This window comes from Cinclus cinclus, chromosome Z (genome assembly GCF_963662255.1).
Source record: "Cinclus cinclus chromosome Z, bCinCin1.1, whole genome shotgun sequence".
NCBI lineage: Eukaryota > Metazoa > Chordata > Aves > Passeriformes > Cinclidae > Cinclus > Cinclus cinclus.
The window spans coordinates 11,031,672-11,055,862 of record NC_085084.1 but is presented as its reverse complement, the minus strand read 5'-3'; the positions used below and the strand labels follow the sequence as shown (position 1 = coordinate 11,055,862).

Here is a 24,191-nt window from a genome sequence, read left to right as displayed (position 1 = left end):
GTATCATGTGCTTCCATAAAGCGCCTGTATACAAATGTGTTTAGTTCAAATCATCACTCTTCACACCATTGATTTAAAAAATAAATAAATATATTATTAAGGACTAAAAAAAACCCCTCAAAGCATAATAAAACCAACCACAGAATATATATTTAATATACTCTTTTTAAAAGTATTTTAACTTTTTAGATGTGCAACGCTAGCATAAAGACCTAACTCACAGTCATAGGTGTCTACTTCAAGGCCTTAAAACAATCAAATCAAACAAAAATATACAGAAGATAATTAAACAATTGTGAAAAAGCCTCTTCTATAGCTGTTCACACTGTCCAATTAATTGTGAACTTATGCTTCTTCATACTCTGTCTACAATTTTCCTATTAAAAATTAGTATTTTTGTCAATTTATAGCAACATTCTGACTTTAGGAAAATAAAAAGGCCAGATGACATGAAAATTAATTTCTTAACCCTTCCCCTTCCTCAACACATCCCAGCAGCTACAGGTCAGACTAGGGAAAAATATATTTAGCCTAGAAGAAAGGCACATCTGGACTTTGAGTATAGGTTCCTATCTAATTTTCAGATATAAGAAAAACAAACTAACATAAAGAATATAGTAATATAGGGTGTTTGTAGAATAAGATTTCAAAGTAGGGCGCAAAAAGAAATGAACAACCACATAGTTATATTTAGCTGTATTTCTAAAAGATATTTTTACTTCTCTGTTGGTCCAAGTTATATTCTGCTCATTCATCTTGATCCATCTGCATCTACACTCTTGTAAAAATATAAGAAAAGCCCCTATGCTGTAATCTCATTTGTGTGAAAATACAAAAAAAGCCCCCTGGCTGTAATCTCATTTGTACATATTTTAACATGAATTCTGTACACACTTTAATATGCACAGTCTACTTGATAATTAATACAAGAGTTGATACTTGATGTTTTGTTGATCCTCACTATGTTTGCAAATAATTTAATCAAAAATTTGGTGGAGCTAATGTTCTAATAAATTTTAGCAATGCAATAAATAGGATTAGATCAAAATATTGTCCATAAAATGCACATAGCAAGATATATATACATGTATTCAAAAAAGAGGCAACAATATTATTTAAAAGTTACTTACAAAAAAAAATTACTTTTTCCTTCTTCCACTGGCTTCTCTAGAGGTTCTAATGAGAAAATTCCATTAGGATCATCATTTGCTTCAATAATAACTGTAGCCACTCCAGCATGAAATATAACAGTATCCCCTAAAAAGAGGATGATTAATATTATCATAACTAGAATCAGAAATGGAGGTAACTCTAAAATTTAATGTATTTTCTTCTCACGCCAACAACTTTCAAAGACAGAAACAAGCAGTGATAAAATATCAGTGAAAATGAATTCAACAGGTAAAAGAGATATTCAGTAACAGACAAATCAGAATAAAAACATGTAAGTAAGGCAGAGATCAACAATGTAGATTTGCAGAAAAAAATGTGGCATGACCAGAGATGATGCAATCCTGAGAAGAAAGGATTGTATGAGAGGTAGTACTTAATTTTTCATCAATTGGTCAAGTCAAGAAAAAGACATATTCAGAGATCCCAGCTCTCCTTAAAACCTACAACAAAAATATTGCACTTTAACTAAATACAAGGCAACAGTAGTCCTTAAGAGATTAGTCATACCCATATCACAGCCTATCTGAAAGGAAAAAAATACAAAATACCTGTGAATAATGCGGAAGTTAGTAGGATTTCTCTGTGTATGTAAGCACAGGAGGAACATTTCCACACCTCTTTATGTCCAAAAAGGTACATTATGTTTCCATCACCATCCTAGTTTTCACCCTTTTCAAAAGCACTAGACTTCTTTTTATTCTAAAGTGAATAATCTGTTTATGGTTTCAACTTCATACACCTCTCTATTTGTATTTTCTCAGAGGTACCACAGTCCAACATAATTTTCAAAAGGGATGTAACAATCAAGGTCAATATATGCAACTGATCATAAAAATAAAGATAATAATTACTTTTCTTTCAGGAATTCATCTAGAAATATTCTGTATATTGCTCATTCTGGCAGGAATCTGTGCCATGAGGAAAGCCATCACAGGTTTCCAACAGAATGGTAAAAGAAAATACCAGCAGATCCTGAACAAAGTTAGTCAAGTAGAAAGAGATCACTGAAGAGAAAATTTAAAAAGGCAGAAGTATGGCTTTGTCCAATAATTTTCATGAAGCTGGTGTTCTGTAAGAGAGTTGGGTATCAGTGTGAATTCCAGCTGGCCTCAGGAAACACATGAACTATGCAGATAATAGAGAAAACTACCTATTTCTTGTATTTAACTTATATTTTTCTTATTGATTAGTCAAAACCCTATCTAAGTTGGAGCATTCAGAAAGAGATTTTAACTCAAGTTATTGCAGGACAGTTTCAATTTTTTTATAATTTAATTTTTGTTTCCAATTAAACAATTCAAAATCAAAAATCCAAACACACTGTACAGAAATGTTATAGAAATGTTGCTGCAAACCTTATTCATAGAATGCCTATACATTGCTTTATTACAGGAATAAGCTGGTAAAAATAGAGAAAAAAGAGAGAGTTACTAAATATACCTTAAATCATTGCTTTTACCTGTTGAATTCAAAAGGAAGATATAAAATGCTTCATCAGTTTCAGGGGTATCATCATCATTAATATACACAGATAAGGTTTGCTCTCTTTCTCCAATATCAAACAGAATGAAACTGTCCTTTTCACGGGGAACAAAGTCTCCCTCTTCAGCTGTTGCATCTCCATTAACAGTAATATACTGAACAGCAACAACAGCATCAGCAGATCCATTCCTTAGGACTGTAAAGTTTGCAACACTCCCTTCTGTAATGCGCACTGTCAGAGGTTCTGAAAACACACAAGCAATAAATTCAAGTTCAAGCCTGAGCTTCTTGAATGTGGCCTATTCACCTAATCCCCCACAACAGGATCCTTCACCTCAGGTAAAGAGAAGGCACAGGTAGTTAGGGAAGAGAAAAACTTGTGGGTAGAAGAGGATATTGTTGTCCTTAGCCACCTAACCAATCCCAGAGCCATCTTCATTAATAATGATCACATAAAATGTAAGAAAATTATTAAGTAAAAAAACCAAACAAATACAATACTACTACAACAACAAATTACACTTTATAACACTAGCTCCACTAGGATTAAGATTTTACAATAATCTGCTCTGTCAATGAAATCTGTTTGGGGTAGCATATGAATTCAAAATCTAAAACCAGAAATATCTAACCTGCAAAATAAATGGGATCATCATTCCTTGTAACCTGTAAAAATGCAGTGGTTATATTGCCCAGTCTAGCTCCACCAGTGGCATTGAATAATCTGATTATGAATACCTCCATCTCTTCAGGTACCTGAGTGACAAAGTATTAAGAAATTAATTTATTGCTTACAAAACAAATAAATTAAAATGAACAGCTGAGAAGGTCAACAGAAAAGGGTTTCTGCATATTGTTGTTTATTTTTTGACTCATAAGTGTACCAAGAGGGATGACAAATTACAGTTCATACATATACACAAAAACAATTATCAGTCAAAAATCTTTGTAAATAAAACCCCTTATCTTTACTATGGTACAGATGAGCCAAAAGTTATCTTGCAGTTTCCTGATGCTGATGCAACTTATTTTTACAGCTAGCTTCATTTACTTATTTATTTATTCATTCATTCATTTATTCATTTATTACTAATTATTCTCATTCTTTTTTATCTTACTTTAAGTATATCAGCATTGAAATACCAAATTAAGATTCCTGCTATCAAAACAGGTGGTTTACTTACAATTTAACCACACCTGACTACTGGCAGATTCTTTTTTGCTTATAGATATGTACAATGCTTCAAATATTTTTATTATTTGCTTAAACAAACACACTTTTACCCAAGTATTTTTATTTTTCTCAAAAAAATTGAAAAATAGAGCTTCCTCTTAAATTGCAATGTTTTAGTACTTCCTCTTTGTTGTGTGCATCTACATAAAAACACTGTAAAAATGATTACCTCATCTGGTAGAGAGTAAATTGTGATATTTTTTGAAAACTCCAGATTGCCAAAGAAAATAGTCCCTTGTTCTGGATAGATGTCATTGGTACATGCTGGATCAACAATCCAGGACACACTAACATTGCCATAGTTTCCTTGGTTTCTTACGAGTCTGTAAGAGGCTACAAAATGTAAACATGTACAGTCAGTGTGTGTCTCCAGAAAAATACAGATCAAAATGAAAAAGGTCAGCAAAACTGAAACAAAGGAAAAGAAACAGTAAGTGAATCCACTTCTTGCAAAGCTAATATGTGAGTGCCCTAAAAAAAAAGCCACACAACCAACCATTAAAGCAGTAAAGACTTGTATAAACTCTATTGATACAATACAGATAGATAAACTGAAGTCACACATATGAAAATTTAGCTCATTCTTCTCTCACAGAGCAGCCAATGCCTCATGCTTGCCAGGCAGAACTACTATCACCAGGCTGTACCTTGCACGTAAAACAATTCTGTGTCCCTCCTGTCTGGTATATTCTATAGCTACATTTCAATTGGATTGATCCCTATGGCTTTCAAGGTCTATCCTCCTCCACACTAATCTCCACTGCTCATCATGCTGGTACTGTACCCCCTGGAAATTCCAGAATCAGGCATTATCCTATGGAAGTGAAGTAGGGAGAAGAAGCCTTGCAGGAGTGTACAGCAGAGAAAGCAGTAATTCTAATAAAAATAATTACCAGCATAGATGATTTCTCCTTTACTTTCCTTTATTGTTACTGACAGTTCATCAGGTAGAAACTGAATGACACCATGTGGATCATCATTCTTCAAAATGGTAATATCGACCCTGGTGGCATTTCCCAGCTTGCCTGACATTTCACTGTAGCCACTGAGCACAACAACATATGCCTCATCCAGCTGGAAGAGGGAAACTCAGTCAGAGTAAAAAGATTTATTCAGCAGAAAGAGAGGAAAATTTCAACAAAATAAAATTACACACATTTTCTATATGCACAATGGTTTTGCACGTCTTTGTCATCTGTAACAGTGGAAGTAAAGATTTTAAAACCACTGACATTAAGCTAATTTTTAAATAATTTTTTCAGCTTGCATAATTAATATAATATAACTTTGTACTTCACACATTTCTTGAAAAAACACAGGAAACACATCATGGAACACTAAAGTATTGCATCTTTGCATCTATACAGCAAATGTCAATGTAGACTGAGGAGCACTGAGTTCAATTAGCAGGAATTTACCAAAAAAAAGGAACAAAGTGATTGTTCATATAGCACTCAATTAAACAGTAGTATTCTATAGCACAAAATGTCATGGGTGGCAAAAAGCTCAGATGGATGAAAAGTTAAGTTTCAGTTTACAAAAAATAAAAATCCACTGAGGCTTACTAAAGCCAAAGATACCTTTCAGCTATCCAGGCATCTCTGGTTTGGAGACTGGGAACACATTCCATAGAAAAGCATACTACTTCTGCTCCCATATATTTTCCTATATTTTAATAAGTGACAAACTGTTACACTATGAAAACAAATTGAAGGAAGGAAAATTTTCATTTCTACCTCTGGAATTCCATCCATCCTTGTCAAAAGAGTAATTATGATCTCTCTTTCTCCAGGCTTAAATTCCAGAATTCCTGTGCTTCCATAAAACTCATTATTGTCCATTGGTTCTACAGTGTATCGCAGAAACTGCCTGACAAGGCTCCCTCTGCTGCGGACAATCTGCAGTTCAACAGAATCCCCTTCCTGTGAAAAAAGAAAATCAAGCATTTTACTTCCACTCTGCTACGATTTACTTTTCCATAATGATTAAGAAAAGTTATTCAGATAGCCACCTTGATGCTGTAGGGACCTCTAGAAGAAGCAGAAAATTCAAACACTCCTCCAGGATCATCATTTTCTAAAATAGTAATTTCACAAGTAGTAAACCCATATTTCAGTATTTGATTTTCCACACTGACACTGGAAAAGGAAAAAAAGGGGTTTGTGAGTGATGGTTCTTTTAGTAAGTAAATACACATCTATGTATAGGACATCAGAATCCTGATTAATTTTATTAATAAATTATGAAAACAATTACCTACAACGAATATAACAAATTAGGAAAGACACATCAGAGTGTTCTATTCATTTGCAAAAAAACCCCAACCCTTGCTCCTGAATTACCTTTATTTTCTGATCATTTTTTACAGTTTATAGTTCTGGGGCTTTTTAGCCACACATGCACACAACACAAAGAAAAAGAAACAGAATCATATACTAAAAATTTAAAATCACATTTAGTATTACTTTTTATTTGGATCAAAACATAAGAAATTATGCAAAATAATTTAAACAAAGAGAGCTTGTATTTCTTGCATTCATTTCCTCAGATGTAAATTTTCAATTACATTCTTTAAAGTTCATTCAATTAAAAATGCAAGAAAAACTACTACTGAAAGATGCATAAAGAATGCACCTACAGACTGATAATTTTGATATAGCTTATTAAAGGTTGGTTTATGAACTCAGATTCATCTTCCATGTTCTCTGAAAGAAAATCACAATGAACAAAAAGGAAATATCTATTTTAAAGGGTAATATGTAATGTTTATTGCATATTTAAAAAAATATTCCAGCAGACACAATAACGTATTGACATAAATTAAATATATGTAATTTCAAAAATAGATAACTGCTCATCTTTGATCAGAGAAAACTTCTCTACAGTTCTAGTCAGCTCAGGCATTTAGGTGGGACAAATTGTATTTCTGGCAGTTTAAGACAATGGATCCATTATTGCAATCAAATGCAGGTATCAAACACTGAGTCATGCATTAATAACTTTCATCATTCACAAATCCTAAATAAGCCTTCAAGCCAGAAACCCATGCCATCAAATTAAAAACCAGAAGGCAAAGCAAAACCAAAACATGTATTATCTGAAAGAGATGCAAGAAGACATGATTCCTGAGAAGAAAAGCTTTTGACAGATTCTGCTCAAACTAATCACACTTAAAACAAAGCATTGATTCACTGAAGACAAACCACAGTTCACTGCACTTACCCAAAGTACACGACAAACCTTTCTGTCTCTACCCTGTTAACAGAGAAAAAAAGAAGGAAAGAAGGAAAAAGGAACAGAAGGAAAGAAAAAGGGTGGGGGAAGGAATGAAAGTGCCGCTTCCTGGAATTTCAATAACACCAGTCTTCGACAATAACAAAAAGCGCACCACAAAGTTTTCTTTTCCTTTTCCACACATATTCTGTTCCTTTTATAGGAACCTTCTTCCTTGGCATTTTCCTGTTGACAACTGCTAGCAAATGGGCAGTCCCCAGTGGTGAAAAATGACCCCATGACCAATTCAGGATGTCAAGGCCCATTCATGGCATGCCCTACCCAGCTCTCCTCCAGGAGTTCTATCACTGCCAACCTCTGTGTCTGCTCACAACTGCACCAGCAGCTCATATTTACAACTTCATGCAAAAAAAATGCAATCAACATGCCTCCATTATGTCTTATTTCATCAATCTGACATAGCAATGATAAAAACTGAAAAGTACATTGGGAGTTATACATACAAAAAAAAATTTAGCATAAAATCACGTCAAGCTTTATTTTTGAATTTTTTTCAGTTAATCAGATTACCAGAGTAAAACACTAACAAAAAAAAATAAACAAAAAAAAAGAAAACCACCTTCCCCCCAAAGAAAACAAGAAAAAAAAATAGAAATAGGAAAATAAGCACATCTGACAAAACTATCACAAGTCAGATGAAAAGACATTATGCTGCAGTAACAAGTATGTAATTTCATTAAAGTATATAGAGATTATTTACTTAATCTAGAATAAGCATATATTTAATATAAAACCTGGATCTACCATTAAAATTGTATAAACATATAAACAAAGCATTTATAAAATGAAATTTTGAATTACAAAATAATTCAGTTTCAGAATTAAATAGACATAAGAGGTCACACAAAAGTTTAAAGTAATAAAGCAAATACACTTGCAACAAATAGGAGAACTGATTTAATAGGAATTTCTTAGTTATTTCAAATGAGGCTACATTTTAAATACTACATATTAAGACATTATCCTTTCCATCAGAAATGCAAGTTTTCCAAAATGAAGTATTAATACCATTTAAAAAGGTGAAAATTCCAAAGCTAAAATTTATGCTAAATTTTCATTATGCTGCTCTTAATGCTAAAATTTAATTATATCACTAAACTGTTAGTATCATATTTCACAGCAGAGGATACAGATGAACCATTATATCATGTGGGTTTTTGGTACGTATATACAAGCTGGATCGGTTAAAACACAATACTCAAAAGTGAAAGGGGATACCAGAAGCCATCTCCTTCATCTTCATGAAGTCAGACTGCATGAGTCCAAACAGATCTCAGACAAAAAGGGACTGTTACCTGAATAGTGCTAGAATCTACTATCATGTTTTAATGTCTGATAGCAAGTCTAACGAAATCCAAGGGACAGCAGAAATTAAACTGTCCCAATGTACCATGAGGAGGTCCTTTGAGCATCTCCAGGTATACTTTGAAAGGACTGAGAAGACTGGCAGTACTTACTACCTTTCAACAGTCACAGTGTAAATCAGACTGAAATCTTGAGAACTTGGAAGTTAGAAAGAAGCTAGTCAGATTGAGCCCACCCACTGCTAAAAACACCGTTACCTTGGATTTTTCTCCAGCCAAGTTTTCAAAACTAGGGTCACTGAGCTGGCTGACTGATGGGTCTGAGTGGGTTTTCCCTACATGACTGGCCAGACTGCTACCAGTGCTCTGACATATTAAATTCTGGTTACTATTCAAAAACAGTAGACAATAGTTGGGCACTGAAGCAGGATCCCCAGAGTAGAAGTCACAACACCAAGTCTGACAGAGTTCAAGAAGTTTTTGGGCAATATCAATCACAGTGTGATTCTTGGGGCATCCTATGCAAGCCCAGGAGTTGGATTTGAAGACACTTATAGGTTTCTTCCAATCTTGCTTATTTTGTGATTCCATGATAAAACAGCCTGTGCAAAACAAAATAAAAGCCACAAAGCACAGGCTTCCAACTCGGATCTGCCATTACATGAGCAATGAACACCACAGGGTCCCTCATGTCTACATTCTGATGTACACACATGCAAATTTTCATATCAATCCATCAAGTGACTTCCAGGCTCAACCTTGGATTTTTCTTCTTGCTGTGGACCTGCCTGGCAGTCACTGAGCTGCGTCTGATTCTAGTGACCATCATCCAAACTCAACATGAGTTCCTGGCTTAACCTGCCCTACCATCACCACCTTGCCTTATGCCCTGGACTGAAGGCTGCCCCCACTTCCTCTATGATAAATCTCATCTGAAAAGGCTATTTATCACAAAAGTTCTTTCTTGAAAAATACCTTAATTATTATTTAGCAAGAACTACAGATTAATTAGGACAACTAAGAGAAGTTTCAAAATGTTTCCCCACATTTTTAAAATGCCATAACAGAAAGATTTTTGACTGAGTTTAAAATAACTTGACAATTATGAAATAAATATATTACTGAAAATAATAATTAAGAGATGTGTTTGAATTTGATAACTTTAAACAAAGAACTGGAATTCCCAAGAAAGTGAATGCTTTGAAAAGGCCATGAGACACTGAATTGCAACTGTGAATTTTTATTACTGTTACTCTGAAAAACATACTTCTCTAAATTCTTTCTCTTCTTTCAGGCGTCTCAGAAAAGGTTCATTCAAACTGCTGGTAGAAGGTTACTCAATTTTCTTCCTCAATTTGTATTCACTACTTTACTTTTTTCAGGATTATTTACTAACTTAATTAGTTACCTTTCTTTAAAGAAGAGTATTCAAAGAGAATTGGCCGCATGACAAATTGCACAGTGTTTCTCATCAGAGAGAACACCTTCTCTCCAGGTTTAATCCACTATTTATTTGATTTTGGAGGCCATTTTAATTTATGCTATTCTCAGCAGAAGATATATGGTGTTCCTACTTTGCAAAGTAATGAAAGCTAGCAGTAGGTATCCAGTAACACTCATATAAACATTCTACTCCCAGTTTCAAATAACTTTTTCCCCTATCAAAACAAGATATGACCAAGGCCTTGAAGTAAAGGCCAACATTCTACAATTAAATACTTCATTCTTATAGCATCACATATATTTCTTCATGGAAAAATTACTCAAGAAAGATAAACACAGTTTTGAAATAGGCACTAACCACAAGAAACCCCCAAGTTAGAAAAATATTGCAAACTCCGTTAAACAGCATTACTTATGCCCTGAATTAAGGCACATAGAAAGTATGCAGTGCTTTAAATGGGTCTTCCATGATTTGCAAATTTTTTATCATTAAGCAGTCTCTTAAAGACAAAAATGTCTTGATTAAATTTTGAAAATATTTTTTTTAAAAAAATGTGAATGCAAAATATAGGTTTGACTCAAGTGCTGTGTTCAGTTCAGAGCCCCACAATTCAGCAACCATAAATTTGTATTATTGGTACTCTTAAAAACATGCTTCTCTAAAAAAAACTTTCTCTTCTATCAGGTATCTCAAAATGTCCTCTCCCACTGGGCCACTTTCCAGCCACTCTTCTGCAGCCTGTAGCTCTGTATGGGTACTTGTGACCCACATGGAGAATCTGAGACTTGGTTTGATTCAATCTCAAGCCGCTGGTGTCGGCCAGTCAACCCAGGTCCCTCTGCAGAGCCCTCCTACATGGGAGGATAGCTTGTAAGGATAGTGCAGAAGGCAATTTTCATCAAAGAATTGCTGCTGTACTGATTGCTGAGAAGTGGAGACAGCCTTGCCTGCCCAATGAGGATGGGTGTTAATTGGGGGTTGGTTCTTTCCCTTTTCCCTCTGTGGAATTTTCCCCATTGTCATGCTAAGATACCTGTTCTTAAGGCCCTCATGGCAGGGGGAAGGAAGGGAGAGGGAAAAGGGGAAACCCCTCAATATCCAAACATCCAGAAGAGCAGATGGGAGGCTCTGGCTCTCCCCATTTCCCCCGTGGAGTTTGGACGAGAAGGACGATCGGTGCCTCAGCTCCATCCCTGCCATCCCAGCACCAGGAGCCATCCTCACTGCTGTCAGACCCTGCCCTGCTGCCTTCTCACTGTAACCTGCCACCATCCAGCACTCTGCTGAGCACTGGGACCCACACCGTGAGCGGAGGGCTCTCTCCATCTCTCTCTCTCCCCCTGGGACAGCTCTGCCATCACCCCCAGCCCTCCTGCAGCTCTGCGGGACCTGCCCGCCCCCAGCACCGGGAACTGCAGCTCAGGGAAAAGGTGCCTGCAGCCAAAAAGGACTGGGACCAAGTTACTGTTCTGTTTGTGGGTAATTTCATAGCTGTTGTTGTTCTTGTTTGTCTTGTTAGATATACTAGTAAAGAACTGTTATTGCTATCCCCACATCTTTGCCTGGGAGCTCCCTTAATTTCAAAATCATAATAATTTGTAGGGAGGAGGGATCACATTTTTAATTTCAAAGGGAGGCTTCTGCCTTTCTTAGCAAATACCTGTCTTTCAAACTAGGACAGTGTTATTAAAGAACGGGCTAGCTAGTCAAGAGTAAGTCACAGTTGGAGTTTGTTACCCATAGTCTGCTGGCTGTGCTGAGCTAAGGGACACACGGTTGTGCAAGGCACAGACAAGGTAAAATGCTCTGTGAGGGACAGACAGGGCTAGGGTAAGGGACAGCTTGGGTTTAGTCAGTCATGCAAAAGGAAGAAGGAAACTTGCAGGGAAGAGAGGAGTCAGGGCTGTGTGGAGCTGCCTATGAGGAAAGGAGTCAGAGTTGCCTGAGAGAAAGCATGAAAAGTTTTTAATAAAGGACTGATGGTGTCAGTACAGTCCATCTCAGTATAATTACTATACTCCTACTCCTCAGCAGATCAACAATCCCATATAACTTGGTGTCACTGACAAATTTACTAAGGGTAAACCCTTCATCCAGATCATCAATGAAGATATTAAACAGTTCTGGACCCAACACTGATCCCTAGAGAACACCACTAGTGACTGGCCACCAGCTGGATGCAGCAGTGTTCACCACCACTCTCTGGGCCTCGCCATCCAGCCAGCTCTTAACCCAGCAGAGTGCTCCTGTCCAAGCCACAGGCTGCCAGCTTTTCCAGGAGTTTACTGTGGAACACAGTGACTTTGCTGAAGTCCAGAGAGAGAACACCCACAGCCTTCCCCCAGTCCCTGATATGTCACTGGATCATAAAAGGAGATCAGATTGATCAGGCAGGACCTGCCCCTCCTAGCCCATGCTAGCTGGGTCTGATCCCCAGCCATCCTGTAGATGTCCAATGACCTTACTCAAGATGATCTGTTCCATAACCTTGCCATGCACCAAGGTCAGGCTGTAGTTCCCCAGATACTCCTGTGAATGAGAATCATAATAGCCAACCTCCAATTGTCTGTGACCACCTCAGTTAGCCATCACTGATGATAAATGAGGGAGAGCAGCTTAGAGAGCTCTTAGAACAGCTCCCTCATCACCCTAGGATAGATCTTATCCAGTCCTATAGACCTGTGACCACCTAAATAGCTCTGCCAATCACTACTTCCTCTGGGATTTTAGGGGACTCTTCAACCTTGTCTGCCAGTCTAGTGGACCGGTTGCCCTGAGAATAACTGGTGTTACTGAGGCAAAGAAAGTGTTAAGTACCTCAGCATGTATCACATCACAGAAATCACTAGAACAATAAAATTTTCCACATTACATTGCATCAGTTTTGCTTCACTGAGCATATGTTCTATAAATAAATTACATATGTACATATATACATGGATCTATTCTGGCGACCTAATTTATAGGAGTCATGACCAAAAGATTGTGAACATAAACTATTTAAACACTCAGCTGTTTCTATATTTTAATTTTCCCAAAATAAAAATAAATTTGTGTATTGCTCCTCCCAGAACATAAAGTCCAGAGGTTTTTCACTCTCAGCTCCATTCATTTAAGAGAACAAACACAATCCATGTGCCATGTCCTGGCCCTTCAGTTGTGCCAGTTGCCAAATTTATAGCTGTGTAGCTGCACTGGGAGCATGACAGCTGCCAATAGCAGAATTTCTTGTGCAAAAGTTAAAAACAACAATCAGATTTCACTACAGACCTCCGGCTTTATTTATGTTTAGTTTCGATTCAGGCCTATTAAGGTATGGGCAGGCATCCAAAGTGAAGCTGGTTGTAAAGAAAGAAAATATGAAGAAGCTTCAGCAGGTACAGGATTATGTTTCTTCTTTATGGCTCATCTGTCTTCTAGGTAAGCATATATTCTTCGTTATATACACTGGCCTCCATTTGTTGGACAGCATTCATAATTATTTTTAATATCCAGGGCCTACAGATGGTGGCCATAGAGCAAGGAAGTAAAATACCATTTTTAATGGTTTGGAAGGGGTTTTTTTGTAATTATGGGTACAATCAAAGCTCATTTAAAACATAAACTGCCTTAATAATATCACCAAGTGGTAAATAATACATCTTTGTTAAAATTAATTATTGTATTATTCTGCCCATGCTCTTACTAATTGTAATGAATAGAATGCTTAGGGACGTATTTTTGTGTCTCTGGTTTCATTAAAGTTCATACATGCTCTGTTTTTCTACTGACTTATGTTACAGTTCATAAAACAGTGCAAGCACATCCACAGCACAGTGCATCTTTGTTTTCATGGTAACTCACTACTGCTGTGAGGTGCTGGCTGCCAGTCTTGAAACCTGAAATCTTCTGCTCGTCTAGAAGACACAAACTATGTAGAAGGCAATACCAAAAGCTTATATGCATCACCCTGCCAGTATCATTCACCCCTGCTTTGAAGAGTCATCTCCAGTATTGAAAGGATCATCTTTGCAGATATTTAATTCTTGGCTTCTGCTCACATTAACGTTGCCAGATTTCACCCATAGCCTTGACGGACACTATCCAGGTCTAGAGAAAAGCTCAGATTTTGTCTGTTCCTTAATTACTTATTTTTTCCTGCCTAGACTACCTGCTCCTTACTTCACTCTCTGACCTTGCCAAGTGTAGAAAAGCTGCTTAGTGCTGGCAAAATTTTTACCAGCCACTTCATGATAAATAGAACCTGTTACTCCCACCATACATAGCAAAAGCACAACAGTGGTTGCGTTTGTTCAGATGGCAATTCAATCCCCTTTTAGACCTACTTTTCAAGGGATTACTAGTCAGAGTAAGTGGCAGATATACTGCAGAGCTGTCCGATACTAAAAAGTTTATCTTATGCTGCCCACTTTCTCTGTGTACTTATTTGTCTCCTATCCTTCCACTTCAGCATTTTTGCCACTTTACACAACTTCTTTGCAGCTTCAATCATTATTTCTCTTAGTTTCTTTGTTTGTGTCACAGACTTTCAGGCAAACCATTTTCATCCACAGGGAGAAAACCAGAGAACTGCTTGCAATAGTCGCCATTTGTTTTTGTCTTGAACAGGACCATCTTTTCAACACAGTGAGTATCCAAGATAGAATCAAATAATTCATTGTACACTAGATGCATACACCAGCCAGCTTCTACAGAAGCAGACCAACCCTGCACCGGAACAGCATCTTTCCTGTGTGACAGAACAATGCTCAAGAAACAGGAGCAGCAGCAGCTTGAGTTGCTTTCTAGTTTGCTAGCCTGTTATCTACATGAGTATCTGCTATTACAGGTTCCAGTGAGCTACTCTGCCCTTCCTATATACAACAATACCTTACATGAGGTAAGGGCTGCATAAATAGTAGATGTTCAATGCAGACATTGCAGCTGACAGACCTCTTTTAGCATATTTCCAGAAAGATAAATGGGAAAAATATACCTTAGATTATTAGGAGGTGTTTTTCTAAGCTATGTATACATCTGAATTTTTGGAATCAGAACTGAAGAAATAGCCAAGATTCTCCTGCTAATAAAACATAAAGGATCCTGGATAGGAAGTAATTCAAGTATATTGAGTACTGCTTACATGCAGATAGTATTATCTCCTGAGGCCTCTTACAGTCTTAATTATCCTGAAATCCTTATGTCACACAGAAGGGAGTCCACAACACTGTGCTTTGGAAACACCATTTCTCCATTTCTAGCTAAGGCACGTGGTAATAGTCACACTGGCCTATTTTGGAAGACAGCAGCTGTGATGGAAGTATCTAATTCTGCAACAATATCCTGACTGTAAACCTCCTCTGAGAAAAACACAGTTATGTATTGCTTTCTTTAACTATTCATTATAGCTTTCCCCATTATCTCACAAAACATTATTTTTCTGGGAAAAAAAGAGTGATATAATCAAGAGCTGTAACTGAGTATCAAAGCTGAGTGAAATTTTTTTAGTAGCATACATTATTTTAATCAAAATATAAACAAAATTAAGTCATTAGATAATAAGCACAACATGATTTCTTACACTGATCCCAAGTCAAAGATTTTATCCACAGTCTGAATCAAGGGCCCAATATTCCTCCTGCTATTTATCAACACAATGGAGGCAACACCTCATAATTAATACTGTGCCAATCTTTTATATATACACTGAGTATAGAAAGTAGTACATATTAATAAAGATTAGGGTACAATACCTGTCCAAAGTTAATAACACGGTTTCATTAATTTCAGGTATATCATCAGCTTTAATAGTAATGTTGATTGTAGTATCGCTTTGTCCAGATAAGAAAACAACAGAGCCATTAAAAGGACTTATATCATCCTGTGTTACTGCCCTGTGATTAGGACCAGAGGGTCTCAAACTCCAAAACACTGTTGCTTGACCATCAGTCCCATCTCGATGCAATGCAATGGAAACCTGTAAAGCACATGAGTCTGCTGTGACTTGTAAAACTAGATGCTAAAACAATTAATCCTTTGCAAATTACTGTTTGAATATAAGCCTCAAAATATTCACCTTGAGTTCTTTTACTTATACCTGTGTATAAGATCTGAAATCAAAGATGGTATATCAATGAAAATACATACTGAATCTTGTATTTTTAATAGTCTATCCATTATATACTTGGACATATATGTTTGTATTTACTTAGTGGAGGTGGCAGACTGTTAATATGACAAATCACTTAGCACTCATAAACACAAAAACTCTTTTATGACTGATTTAACCAGTGCCCACCTCATCAAGACAACCTAGGTTTAAATGTAACCACCTTAATTTACTCTGGCTGCTATAGCACAGTTCCAGCCTGTATGCTGCTTAAGGAAATCAACAGTTTTATTCTGAGGATGAAAAACAAGTTGTCTGATTCAGGATTTGAAGGAAGATCTCAATTAAGACAAGCGGGGAGAAAAGGGAAAATGTAAGAAAAGGTATTTTATAAAGGGTTTCTCTGGCTGACATTACAGCATTCATGTGGACAACAATGCTTTTGAAAATGCTTTGGGTACTGAGAAACAGAAAAAGCATATTCATCAGAAAACACACCCAGCTAGCTGAACTACATATTCACATAAATCAGTGAGTCAACTACCAAATATAGACACTTCCATGAAATTTGGGAGCAAAATCAGTCCTACTCTACGGGAATGTCTTTGCAGCTGGGGAAAGAAATTAAACTGTCTGCAGCATCTTTAGCTCCATGTGAGCATCAAGACCTAATCAGTTCTAGATTTTTACAGAGAAAGCAAAGTTCACCATACTTTTCAGATGGAAAACACATTAATCTTGCTAGCAATTTTTTGCCTTTTTGGTTTTTTAAAGCAGAAGAATATTTGGGATAAGATCAAACTTGGAGGATGGATTTTTTTCACATTAATTTTCAAATGTTACAGTGGATAAAGCAAAATTTGCTTTCTCCAGGTAAGTTTTCCATACTAAGAGACAATATAAAAGTGTTTACTTACCACTGTATCAGGTGATTCTTCTGGTTCAGAAAGAATAATTGGAAGATTGCTAGTAAAGCCTATTTCTCCATTTGCAATATCTGGAGTAATCCTCAAAGAAATATTTCGAATCTCACCTAATCTAGGACTTTTGGGTGGCACAAGAGGAATTCTATTCAGCAGCTCAACCTTTTCCAACTGTGTGAAAAAGTAAGAAAAACTTAAAAAAATAAGAAGCCTGAGTACCAAGCAAGAATTATTCTGACATCTTGGCATGTGTAACAGGCAAGGAGCAAAACACCTCCAGAATAAATTTCTCCTACCATCAACATTGCTATTACAAGGATGTGTAAGTAGCTGTGTAAGCAAGAAGTGATTCCACAGCAGAATGGTATAGATCTCAGACAAATCATGTACACAACTAAATCTATGTAGAGGGAGAATTCACCTTCTAAACTGGGCAATTCATTACTAGATTTATGAATTGATCTGACAAGCACCCCAGATGTTGTTTTAGCTTCAGTTTTTTTGCCATGCATTGATAAAAATCTGCTGAAGTCACTGGAAACATCATAATTTAGACCCTCTCATGAAGCTGAAGAGTGATTCAATCTTACCTCTCTCAAAAAAAATGTAGAGACTTCTCTATTTACAATAACTAATATGTTAGAATTACATTCAGAATTGAAAATCAGTACAAGATTTCAAAACTCTAGTCTCCTCATATATTTTTGACAGTTTGTTTATACCAAGAAGAAATAGAAAAATGTATATTCTATCTTTGAATGGAAAATACCATTCACTTAGCCCACCAGCACCACTGACATAACAAAGAAAGCAGTATTTGTTCTAACATTCCTTTCAAAGATGCTTTATAACCATATGAGATTTTTTTTGTGTACATGGATCATAATAACAGATGTTTCCATGACTGGTTTGCATATACTTCCGTAAACATTTCACTGGTGCATGACTACCAGTGACAGCCCTCTTTTAACTCCCATTAGGATATTTACGTGTCTGCATACTGCAGTATTTCTCACACATCTTGTCCACAGTCCAAATTGTGATGCTATTTGTAATCTATTATCTGAAGGGAGCTTGGAATTAGATATTTCAAGTCTTATGTCAATCTTTCAGATCACATGAAGATGGTAAAACACACCTATTCTAATATTTCAGAATCATATTCCCTCCCTAGCTATAAACATAGAAAATGTGTTAACCTAAAACAATGATATGATTCTGGCAATACTTTCTTTTTTCTTTTTTTTTTTCTGTTTTTTTAATAGAATGTGGGAGTAAGTAGGTGGAGGGAAGAAAACTTTTCAAGGAATTAAAACACCTTTGGTAGACTATAAATTAAATTTTAAAAGACCAAATTTTATCTGTTGATTTCACATCAACATCTCAATTTGAAAATTTTGAAGACACATGACTTAAAATGAAGACTAAAGTGAACTAAGAAATTACTTTGAGATTTGAGCTTTGGTTGTGCCAAGTCATCCCCTGGTCTGTGTAGCAGGATTGCTCCCTGGGCTCATGATCCCAAACAATGGCAAGAGCTTATTCAGTAGTCTTAACTGCAGATGATAAAATAAGTACAAAAATTGCTGACTACAATGCCCAGAATCACCCACAGCAGCATATCTGAAAATAACTTGCAAACAAGTATGCAAATCTGGTTTTCTCCAGTGAAAAATGAAGAAAAAAATCATCAGAAAATAATTTAAAAAACCCTTTCTTTAAACATTTTTCTGGAAAACCTGTTTTCCTCCAAAAGCATAATTTTAGTGAATTTTTCCATCCAGTCTTATAAGCAATGACACAATCTCCCTTCTTACAAAATCAGGTAGACAAAAACAAACAAACAAACAAACAAAAAACAAAACAAAAGAGTGGACAAAAAGAAACAAAAGGGAAAACCAGAAATTTTCAATTCCCTGGTCAAAGTTGCAAATAAATTAAACATATGTTTGACTATTTATATTTCCTTGCTTTTAATTTCTAAAATCTGTCATACTTCTGTACTGTAGGAGCCTTAATTTGATTAAATTGAAAGCCAAGGGGAAGACAGAATATCATACCTGAAAAGGTAACTAACCTCTGCAACATTGATATCATTTTGTTAAATTTAATGATTAATAATTGAATCTTATTACAACAGTGTATTTTTTTAAATGGTGTAATTAGTAAATAATGATTAGGAATAATTTGTGGAAGCTTTATCTTTTTCTTGGCTACAGAACTAATAATTTTTTTCTTTTTTTTTTCCTCAGGCAGAATCTTTAAATTAAAAGGGAAAGACCACTACTATTTTATATCCTTTATATTACATGGGCTAAAAACCCACCCCAAAACACAGCTGAGATACCTGTATGACAAAATGAGCTCCATTTTGAAGAAACGCATCATTTCGTATAGGTATATTTACAGAAGTTTGTGCTTTTCCTTCTGGAAAGATGAGAGTACTTCTTCTAGACATATTTAGAATGCCACCTTTTGCTCTCTCATGATCCAGAGCTCCAGCTGGAATGTACAGTGCAGTATAAACCAACTGCACATCTCCAACTGTTCCTCTTTCCCTTGCAAAACTCAAGGATAAAAAGCGTCCCTCTGGATTACTTTCAATCTTCTGATTCTCCAAAGGATAGAATTTTATCAGGCCATAAACATCATCACTGTCCTGAATGTAAAACAGAAGCTGCAAAGCAGAAAACAGCATGCTGCATTACTCTATAACATAGTTTCATGCCTTCACAAAAACATTTCCTGACTGTCACCATATATTTTTCTCTTTAGTGAACTGGCATCAGGGAAGAATCCAAAGTATTCTTTTCACACAAGAAGCACAGTACTGACAGTGGCAATTCTCCCATTATGCACCATCACAGGTGCCAGAATGAGCTCTGAATAACTGATTTTTTTGGTTCAGCAGACAAAGTGAATAGTTTAAAAATGTTTCATATTGCAAAGAATTTCATTTTATTTACCAAGCTCATTCCAACCATTTTTGAGAAGGACAAAGCAGGAATTTCAATCACAGAACTGTCAGCAATTTCAGCCACCCTGTAATAGTTCAGAAGTTACAGTCTTAATCACCAAACTTTCCCCTTGAAGTTGTTACTCTGTAAAACATTTCAGTAATCATTAAAACAGCAAATGAACAAGTGAAAATAACTTTCCTGTCTTCTGTTTGAAGGCAGTCACTTGAGACAGCATTTACCCAATGCTATTGTTGCACACTGGGAATAATCTGAACTGAATGCTACCACAGTAAAAAGGCCTGGTATTGTCCACTATGCTCAGCCAAATACTTTGGATATGGCTCTACACACTAAGATTATATAAAGGATTTGTTTGCTTGATTTTTATCCAAGACCAAACCCTTTCATCTGTTCAGCTAATCCATCAATCAATCAATGTTCTAAAACTAGAAGAGTCTTTATTATTCATTAGTAACTTCTCCAAAAGAATTACAAAAGTAAACTTACCTCAGATGGCTCACTGACTTCTGCACCTCCCTGTACTGTATGAGCTAGGAGTTTCAGAAGGAAAGGCTCTGCCTCTTCTGGTATATCGTCATCGACAATGCTCAGGGGAAGTGTCACCAGCATCTGTCCTTGATCAAAACCTATCTCCCCCGCCTCTGGGTGTAGGTCTGTAGTCACAGGTGAAGGATCACTGCTATTCCGGATTATAACCCAGGAAACAGAAACATTTCCATGTGTTCCACCATTTCTTACAATTGTGATCCCTTCAAATCTATGGTTTTGAATGAAAACAAAAATCCACAAACCCTAATTACTATTGGCACGTATGGTTACCAATTCCCTAAAATATTTACACTGACCTAAGTGGCATAAATCTTAGCTGCTTGCAACTGACATTTGACTCAAGGTTTACAGTTTGTGAAATCATAACACATTTGTAAAACTTGAGCATCTACTCATGAACTCTTCGTAAAATCTCTGAAGATACGTGTTGGATCTCACTAGATTTACAGCAAGAACAATAATGAGAAGTGAGTGGAGTCTTGGCATGTTTTGCATTTGTCTTGAGAAATACAAACCAAATTTCAGAAAACTTTTTGCCTATTCTACATCATGAGCAGTTAGGAGGCATGAGCACTGAAATAATGATCTTGAATTAACTGTTTGCCTCTGTAATAAAAATATATTCAGTTACTGATATTTATGATATGGAAATGTCATGCTGCCTGCATCTGACAAGTGCATAACTACAACAAAAAGTCTGGAAATCATAACATACAAACGTTTAGAAAGCAGCCTTTATTTCTTTACTGTGTATAAAAAAGGAAGATACTTAAGTGCTGAGTCCTACATACCATAAAGTACTCTCAAAATTTCTCATAGTATGACAGTTTGAGACAATGTCTTCTCCTTTGGGGATGGACTACTAGTAACTAGCAGTGATCATTCTTATTGAGATTAGCAATATTGTGTATCAGTCTGCCTGCAAAATTTGTAGAGAACTTTGATTTTAATCTCTCTGTAAAATTACAAATCTTAAAATTGAGTTTTAGTTTAAGGTAACTCTTTCATGGGAAATGCTGAACCCATTTTTTTCCTTTAATCAGAGACTGGTTTTATAGATACTAAATACAAATATACACCAAGGGTGTAAGACAGAAATCTATCCCCCACTGAACCTGTGTGTAGCAGTATCACAACTTCACCGATCCTACCTTTAGATTAAGGAGTTTTCATTATTCTGATAATGTGATTGACTAGTTATGGCTTATTTACATACAATTTATCGATATTAAATTACTTTCTGTATAATTAGGCACTCTCACTTCCACGAAATCTTTGTAGATATAGCTGATAATAGCAACACACTAAGGGATTACTACAATATATTTTAATAGTGATTTTATAATTACTTTAATGATATCCTAAGGATGTTTAAGGATTACAATTTAACTATTCAAATATTATTGACTAGACACTAGATTTTACAATCTGTAGTACCTTGAAATTTGGTCTTCATCAATGGTAACAGTTGGAGCTAACAGAACACTGTGGATTGACAGCACTCCATAAGGTTTATCATTCGGCTGGATAGTGACATGAACAACAGATGGATAAATCAAAACAGCATCTCCCTGCAAAGTGTCTTTAAGAAGCATAATCTGAAAGGTCTCAGCAATTTCAGGTATGGCATCATCAAGGATCATAAATTTCAAATATGTTTCATGAATTAGAGGTGGGAAAACAAGAGTTGCATTTGGCTGTAGATCTAGGAAGTCTACATTAAGCTGTGCATGTGCAGTTGAATCCCCAGTTATGATGGCGTAGCTGACAGAGACTTCGTCTTCATCAGGTCCAATTAATTTTCCACTGGCATCCTTACCACGAACCACTTGAATTGTTACCACTTCATCTTCCTCAGGCACCATATAAGCATTCTGAACAAAATGCACAGGACTGTCATTTTTCCTAATATTGATCCAAACAGACTTTTTTGTGTTGTTGATTTCAGCCCCTCCCTCCACGCTCTTCAGACAAACAACAAAGATTTCATCATTTTCAGGTACCTGGAAAAATAGTATTATCAACCATGTGTAAGTCACATTTCAAATATATGCAGAACACTTAGGAGAAACGTGGTTTATGCATTTTGCAGAAGAGTGAAATGGTAGCAAATTGAACACTCATTTCATACTAAAACAAACAGGAGAATAGTCTTGTTTTAACTTTTGCTAAAAATCTCTTTTCAAAATTTAATGTCTCTATTTCCCAAAATACACTTCTGAGAGAGGGTATAAAGTGAAACAAAAAATACAAATAAAAATTAGTCAAGAATCAGAAAAATTTTCATCTTTACAGCTTGAGAGTACAAGGAGAACAACTGCCATTCTTGAAAGCCACCTCTACTTGGAAACAAGTGTTCCTCTCTGGTACTTAGATTTGAATTTTCTTTTTTCCGATGTTGATTCTGATCTATCTCTATATGTTCGCTGTATACTTTGGCCCATCCATCCCTATACAATTGGAATCCCTTTTTCACACACACCCACAAACCCAGATAAAATTCCCATCACAGATCTGAAAAAGGGTTTGCTTGCTCTTAGCAAAAATTTAGATGTTGGTATTTCTACAAACAAGAGTTTAAAACTACATTTCAGTTCTAGCTATTTCTTCTCCAATGTCTGATGCAGGAGACAATAAAGAATGGTTTATAAACCACAAATTACAGGATTAAGGATGAAATTTCAGCTTTTTATTACTATATAAATATATATATGGACAAAAAATGGTGTGATCCAAAATCCTGGGTATCCTGTGCAGATCCAGGAGTTGGACTTAATGAACCTAATAGGTTCCTTTCAACTCAGCATTTTATGATTATATTATTCTATATTTTATTCCCCAAATCCTGATTAGCTACACCTGTGGAACTGAAAAAATATTGTTATTTTATTAATAAAAATAGATAAATGTAAACCTTTAAAAATTATTTGTGACCTTTGCATTTCATCCCTACTGTGAACTACTGGAAACTGGTAGTATTTGCTTCTGAGAGGAATTCCAGAACAAAATTACAATTTCTGAAAACCCTGCTGCTATCCAATATTTCTTTCTCTTTCACATTAATTTGTTTATTGGCCACCCTTAAATGCTTTTCTAGGGCTAGAAGAGCAGGCATGACAGCTTATGCCAATTCAGGTCCTTTGGCTTGTGGCACTGAAACATGCATAATGCTGTTCACTGATACCAGGGTTTGTTGTCAGTGTGAGATCTAGAGGATCTCAGTAACAAACTTCCTATACTGAAGTACAAGATGGTTAATCTACCTCAATAAAAAATGCTAACTTATGTTTCATTTAGTTGACTAACTGATACTCCATCTGGCATAATTTAAAAATATACATTTAAGAAAGTCAAAATGTATCTGCAACTTTAGCTATAGTTTACATCTTAACACCTCAAATAAACAGGACATTTTGGAATTCTTAGTGGCATCATATACCAGTGAAAAACTCAGACAAAGACAACAATATAACACAACAATAAAAAAGATTTTCAGTGCTGAATTGCCGCTTTAATTTTCTGTTAAAAATGCTCCATTGTTCCTCACTAAAAAAAGAAATGCACACTGTAAAACTACTATAAATGTTCAACTATAGAGATCAGAGCTGCACTCACCTAATTTTTGTAGGAAAAAAGCTTTGCAATTCAGAACAATAGTTGGTAGACAGCTTTTCTAAACTTCAGATCTTAATAACTCAAGTTTTGAGAACACTGAGTGC

General features: G+C 35.9%; 1 protein-coding gene across 1 annotated transcript in view; it reads right to left on the bottom strand.

Annotated features, from left to right (window-relative positions):
- ADGRV1 (adhesion G protein-coupled receptor V1) overlaps window positions 1-24,191 on the bottom strand; it is a 252,208-nt gene that overhangs the window by 222,240 nt on the left and 5,777 nt on the right. The window contains exons 6-18 of the mRNA XM_062513025.1: window positions 21,910-22,475; window positions 20,410-20,680; window positions 19,290-19,619; window positions 16,937-17,113; window positions 15,664-15,887; window positions 7,112-7,144; window positions 5,901-6,027; window positions 5,626-5,811; window positions 4,783-4,963; window positions 4,059-4,222; window positions 3,288-3,411; window positions 2,633-2,899; window positions 1,131-1,257 (exon numbers count right to left, since the gene is read on the bottom strand). Coding sequence (XP_062369009.1) covers window positions 1,131-1,257; window positions 2,633-2,899; window positions 3,288-3,411; window positions 4,059-4,222; window positions 4,783-4,963; window positions 5,626-5,811; window positions 5,901-6,027; window positions 7,112-7,144; window positions 15,664-15,887; window positions 16,937-17,113; window positions 19,290-19,619; window positions 20,410-20,680; window positions 21,910-22,475 — 2,777 coding nt within the window. The remainder of the gene's footprint in view (window positions 1-1,130; window positions 1,258-2,632; window positions 2,900-3,287; window positions 3,412-4,058; window positions 4,223-4,782; window positions 4,964-5,625; window positions 5,812-5,900; window positions 6,028-7,111; window positions 7,145-15,663; window positions 15,888-16,936; window positions 17,114-19,289; window positions 19,620-20,409; window positions 20,681-21,909; window positions 22,476-24,191) is intronic.